General features: G+C 36.5%; 1 protein-coding gene across 1 annotated transcript in view; it reads right to left on the reverse strand.

Moving 5' to 3' along the window:
* Positions 1 to 5,382, reverse strand: part of LOC106877433 (zinc finger protein 208) — a 31,118-nt gene extending 25,736 nt beyond the window's left edge. Inside the window, exons 1-2 of the mRNA XM_052977428.1 lie at positions 4,745 to 5,382; positions 2,248 to 3,564 (exon numbers count right to left, since the gene is read on the reverse strand). Of these exons, the coding sequence (XP_052833388.1) occupies positions 2,248 to 3,148 (901 nt within the window). The 5' untranslated portion in view covers positions 3,149 to 3,564; positions 4,745 to 5,382. The remainder of the gene's footprint in view (positions 1 to 2,247; positions 3,565 to 4,744) is intronic.
* Positions 5,383 to 6,907: the final 1,525 nt, after the last annotated feature.

The raw sequence follows: 6,907 nt of genomic DNA on the forward strand, positions 1-6,907 counted from the left end.
GCATCCTTAGCTAGAAATAACAGCCAAATGTCGCATGAATCATAGATGTCTCTCTTCAATAGCTAGAAATAGCAGCCCAATCAAGGATATCTCTCATCCTTAGCTAGAAATAACAGCCAAATGTCGCATGAATCATAGACGTCTCTCTTCAATAGCTAGAAATAGCAGCCCAATCAAGGATATCTCTCATCCTTAGCTAGAAATAACAGCCAAATGTCGCACGAATCATAGACGTCTCTCTTCAATAGCTAGAAATAGCAGCTCAATCCCGCACAAATCAAGGACATCTTTCATTCATAAAACAGAAATCGTACAAAGAATCGACGCGCCAAACACCGAACGTGTACAGGATTAAAAACATCGAATATTTTCATTGTTTAATACTTACGGATATGTTTCATAAACAATAATGTTGTTATATATGTATGGATCTGATAGTTGAGAAATACATTATAACTATTATAAATGTTAAAGACAGATTCGTGCATAGGAAATCTAATCGTTCAATACGCATGCGTATATTAGTTCCTGAGTCTAATTATTTCCCTTTACGTATGAATATATTGCTGTTGACGTGTGCGTGTGTGCGTGTTCTGTGCAGAGATAAAACTGGGTAATAACATTATTAGGAGAGGTTGAAAGAAATGGATAAGGTTATCCAAGTTGAACAGAGATGACAAAGGATAGTACAAAACCAGAGGAAAAAGAAAGGTGGGTGGGGGAAGCTTACAGATTATGGTTTTACTTCCTGATCTAGAATCCAGGATGAAATAACTTCACATAGATATGAGATGGTACCTGGAAGTCGTTTTCCATATGAAGGTCGTATCCTAATAAACCACATATTTTAAGCATTTTAGATGTAATTCCTAATGGCCAAGGGGCTTTCACAGTTTTCATACTCTTAACTGCCACTAATAAGAATGCCTGAACCCGTTCTTATGTTTTACTTCAGGAAAGCTCTCTCATATTCCTGCTCTACATTTAGTAGCCTTTCATATTCGCACTTCCATTCCTCTCTCTTCTCACAATCAATGAATGCAAGTCTGCAATTATCCATCTGCACACACATCCCACATTTCAATTTCTGCAAACTAGAATACTTCATAATTTTGATCCTCAATCTGTAGAATGTTAGCATACCTTTTTTCAGCTTTTGTCTTTGCTAAATGGCCCCTAACTTCTCTTCCAGCTATCAACTGTTCCTGTTCTTCCAAGACTGCCTTTTTGCTTTTATCCCTCAATATATTTCCATGTTCAGCCATCACATCACCCTTCACCTAGCAGACATTTTCCACAGATTTCTTCAGAAGCTCTCACTAGTTTGTTTTGTAAGAACTTCCAGTCATCGTTTATGTTATACATCTCCACATCTCCAACCATTTGGAGGGACCCTAAGCTTCCAGATTGATTGAAATCTCTCAGACCTTGTTCTCAGTCACAAGTCACTTATTGCTATCCTATGTTGGGAAGTCCATTTTTTTTTTTTACCAAGGAATGACTCAGCATTCACAAATGTCTGCCTATCCTGCTTTCTGGTGAGAATGTAGCCAATCTGGCTTGTGTGTCACAAAATCCATAGGTGATAAAGTGGCTGGTAGGTTTCCTCAAAATCTGAAGTTAGTATTCACAAAAACAGGTTGGGGTTTAGAATGACCAGAATATCTTCCAAAACGTTTTCTTCTATTTGATGAAAATCATCCTAATATGGACCCTTGAAAATTTATCTCTGCATCGTTTAATTTAAAGAAACTATTCTTCAGAAACAAACCATGAATCAGTCTGGTGTGGAGCATTAAACTATACTTATGCCCCATGTTTTTTCTTTGTGGTCTCATCTGTTTTGTACTTGGGGGTCATTGTTTATGTACATATTTGACAACTTTACAATATTCTTGTGCATGAAAAAGTCATAACATATGTTATTGTATAACATATTTAATGAGTGAAGCATTTAAAAAGTGATAAACAATAAATATACAGCAACTTAGGGATGTGATATTCAATAAAAAATAATGTGTAGGGTTGTCAGGAGGAAGAATTTTGGTACAGAGGTCCTTACATCATAGAAAGGAATTTGCATGAACAGTTGTGGAACAAAGAGATGTGAAAATTGCAATAACAAAACAAAAATATCTAAAATGTTTGAAAATACTTTAATCATATTTTCCATTGCATGGAACTCAAGAATATTAAAAATATAGCAAACAAGAAACTACCCTTTTCCTTTCTTCCCTGTATGAATATATTTGTGTTTTGATAAGTCACACTTTTGAGAGAATGATTTGCCACAGATATTACAATGATATGGTTTCTCTCCTGTATGAATATTTTTGTGTGCAGTTAAGTTACTATTGTCAGAGAATGATTTACCACAGATATCACAATCATATGGCTTCTCTCCTGTGTGAATACGTTTGTGTCTTGTTAGGTGACTGTTATGAGAGAATGATTTACCACAAATATCACAGTGATAGGGCATCTCTCCTGTATGAATACGATTGTGTGAAGATAAGGTACTACTTTGAGAGAATGATTTACCACAAATATCACACTGATATGGCTTCTCTCCTGTATGAGAACGTTTGTGCGCAGTAACATTAGTACTTCTAGAGAATGATTTACCACAGATATTACAATGATATGGTTTCTCTCCTGTATGAATATCTTTGTGTGCAGTTAAGTTACTATTGTCAGAGAATGATTTACCACAGATATCACAATCATATGGCTTCTCTCCTGTGTGAATATGTTTGTGTCTTGTTAGGTTACTGTTTTGAGAGAATGATTTGCCACAGATATCACAATGATATGGCTTCTCTCCTGTATGAGTATGTTTGTGTGCAGTAACATGAGTACTTCTAGAGAATGATTTACCACAGATATTACAATGATATGGTGCCTCTCCTGTATGACTACGTTTGTGCACAGTAAAGTGACCACTGCTAGAGAATGATTTACCACAGACATCACAATGATATGGTTTCTCTCCTGTATGAATATGTTTGTGTCTAGATAAGTAGCTACTGTAAGAGAATGATTTACCACAGATATCACAATGATATGGCTTCTCTCCTGTATGAGTACGTTTGTGCATAATTAGGTTACTTTCTTTAAAAGAACGACTTTGTACAGATATCACAGTCATATGATCTTATCTCTTTTACCATGTGTTCAGGGGAAATCAATTATACAATTTTCTCACATTACTTTTCTTCTCAAATCCCAGTTTATATATTTTTCTTCCTTTTGTTCTTGTACTTTATATCTTACAAACACGTTTACTGCTGTACTTCTGTTCAGTGTTACTTTTCTTTGGCAACACTTACATAAATTTATCCATCTGCAATGAGCAAACAGGGTCCTCTTCTTTGACACTCCAGTCAGGGATGTTCATAAATATGGCTAATAATATTATTTCAGAGCAAATGTTTCACAGGAATTCTAACACAGATTTGTAGAAATAATGCAATACATCTGTTTTGTATACTATTTTTCTTCAGTCTTTAAAACATGGTAGATACTGAAGATGTTTCTTCTGTTACATCAATGTCATCTGATGTTCTGAAATTATAGAGAAACAACAGTATAAGATGTGGAGGCTATTTAAAAAATACAAATTCATTTCTGTAGAAAGAGACATTTACCTTAACAACTGAGCTGGATTCTGACAGCTCCAAAAAGAAGTCCTTAAAAGCAAATGGAGCATGTGGAAGTGCAACACCCAAAAAGACATGGGATGAAATACTGAAGAACATTTCAGGTGAGACAAAGAGGTCCAAGATACCTGGTGTCTTGTTGCACTCAAGAAGATCTGCACTCCATAACAGAAGTGTCATGACTCATCCCTCTGGTGGTGAAAAGCACTTGTGGCCATTCCTTATAAAAGCAGCCATGAAAAAGTTCTATCACGTTAAAGTGTCCATGTGTTGCCATGTAAAAGTGCCACATAAAAGCACCCTGCACACTGTCAAGTGGCTGACACTAGGAAGGGCATCCAGTAGAAACCAAGACAAATCGGACTGGAGTCTGCTGCAGCTCCCCAGCTTGACAGCTCTGCTCAAGCCATCCAACCATGCCAACATAGACAACTGAAATTAAAAGATGATGAACTTAACAGTTCAATTTCTTAAAATTTACATCACAGAATCTTGTGTGAAGCTGACATATTTGTAATCTAAACTGACACCTTCACATTGTGTAACAGTTTAAAAATAAAACAACAGAATAGTGGACACTAGCAAGCATTAGTCTTTCTCCAGAAATAGAACTTGACATTGTTGTTTAGTCCAGGTCAGCTCTGACTGATTATAGACATACCATCCATGAACATCTTGTCTGTTTCTATGACTACATCATCCAATACAGCCTTTAATATTTATGACTGGAAGTTGAAATTGAAGGAAAATGTGTGGTTACATGATCACATGGATAGCTGTAAGACCTACAATCGTCAGAACAAATGAAACAAGTATAATAAATGATGAAAAGTCAACCGAATTAGAAAAAAAAAACTAAAAAAACTTTAATTTAATCCATGTGATATCAAGTTCAATCTCACAAAGCAGCACTTTGAGCAAGTTTCTTCTTTAATAGCACCAGTGCATCTAAAGCCATCTGAATGGGTTTCATAGACAGAAACTGAAAGAAGTCTGTCCTGTGTGTGTCTGTGTGTCTACACATCACATAACACGTGAATGCACATCTACATGAAAAATATGTGAAGATATTGGGGAAGTATTACCTTGCCTGGAAACTGGTGACAGTTAATAACAGGAAGGCCATCTGGCAGAAAAACTCGGCCTGACTCATGAAAAAACGTAAAAGTGTCTTTTAATTAGCAGCTAATTTTTTGGCAGATCATCATCATCATCACTATTGTTTTAACATCCAAATTTTTATACTTGCACAAGTTAAATACTTTTTCTGTACAATTCACTTAAAACAATGGGGAAAGACTTTGGCACTGTCATGGTATTAGCTGTCAGAAGTGAAAGTAGAAAAATCTGACAAGGAACGTTACTGCTGGTTTGAGTTGATTCTTTGGCTACTGACAGCTAATACCATGACTGGCCGGAGCGAGCTATCTGTCTGTCTGTCTATCTATCTATCACTCGAAAGTTATTGGAACAAATTTGACACCTATATCCATGCGTTTGAAAACACACAGAGTATAAGGGTACTACTAAAGCAGAGTGGTCCCGAACGCGCAGTCGCGCGTCCGCGCTAGCTAGTCGTGAGTGGTCGATCCTATTATTTTTAAATTTGCGTTTTCTAATTTGATAAATTCTACGGACACAAACAGAGGTGAACGAATGATAGATAGATAGATAGAAAGATAGATATAGAGAGAGATAGATAGTGAGATAGAGAGACAGGCGGACAGACAGATAGCTCCGGCTAGTCAGTAGCCAAAGAATCAACTCAAACCAGCAGTAACGTTCCTTGTCAGTTCTACTTTCAGTTCTGACAGCTAATACCATGACAGTGCATTGTTAAAGGAACAAATGAAATCCATGGAAACTCACTCTTTGCCCTTACAACAGTGAATCACCATTAGAATTCTTTTCGGGAAACGGGTTTGCGGCAAATTAGGTCAGGGCACTTGATTCCACACAAAAAATTAGATTTCTTTCTTAGTGAAAACGGTGCAGGTGTACTTCCCGATGGAGGTGGGAGTGGGGTGACATTTCCAAGGGTTCTACCCTACCCCACACCGTTTACCAAACAAAAAACAAAACAAAAGGAGGTCACTGTAATTCATTCCACGGAAAAAAAAAGGAATTCCGATGATTCCAGGATACGGGGGGGGCGGTTTTCCCCCCACCCTTATTTCCGAACAAAACCAAGGGGTTTGCGGCACATTAGAGGGACAGGGTACTTGATTCTACGCAAAAAACAGATACGTTTTCAAAATTTTTTTATTTAATATTATCCATTTTGCAGAAAGTGATGAGGAAACAAATTACTACTTGGCTTGGGATACATCGGTAGTTAATCAATAAATTAAAATAAAATATTGGTTTCTGAACATTTCAGTTGTTAGTGTGTTTTTGAAAACATTTTTCAGCTAGAAAGAGCAGCTGCATCTCGCACAAAATTATAGACATGTCCTCTATAGCTACAAATAGCAGCCAAACCACAAACAGATCATAGACATATTTCCTCCATAGCTAGAAATAACAGCTAAATCTCGTAGAAATCATAGAAATATAATGTTTATAAAACATAAAAGGGAAACAAATCATCGACGCGCCAAAAACCGAAAGTCTAGAGAATTAATAGCACTGAATATCTTCATTGTTTAATACTTACGGAAATGCTTCATAAAGGATAGTGTTGTTATATATATGTGTATCTGGTAGTTAAGAAATGCATTATAAATATGTTTTATAAGTATTAAAAATGTATAATCAGCTGATTAAGAGAAATTGACGCACAGGACATTTAACCGAGTGTCAACGTGAAGTGGGAAGTATCTTCAATGCGTATGCATATCTCTTCCTTCTTTAACAGCTAAGGCTAATTATCTCCCTTTATGTATTAATATATAGATGGTATGTATGTGTTTGCTGTGGAGGCGCAATGGCCCAGTGGTTAGGGCGGCGGACTCGCGGTCATAGGATCGCGGTTTCGATTCCCAGACCGGGCGTTGTGAGTGTTTATTGAGCACCTAAAGCTCCAGCGGATGTAAATAAATAAAAAAGATTAACGAACCCGGATGACAGTTTTAGTCAAAACGAAAGATCGCTAAATTTTCTAAAACCTAAATATTTTCAAACAAGAATTAATGTGATGTAAAAAAGATTTGACTGTTGTTTCTAGCATATCCCATGACCGGTAAGGTTTAGGGTTGAAAAGAATTTTAATAGCATAAATGAGTTTATGCTTAAAAACATCAATACTT

Source organism: Octopus bimaculoides, chromosome 28 (genome assembly GCF_001194135.2).
Source record: "Octopus bimaculoides isolate UCB-OBI-ISO-001 chromosome 28, ASM119413v2, whole genome shotgun sequence".
NCBI lineage: Eukaryota > Metazoa > Mollusca > Cephalopoda > Octopoda > Octopodidae > Octopus > Octopus bimaculoides.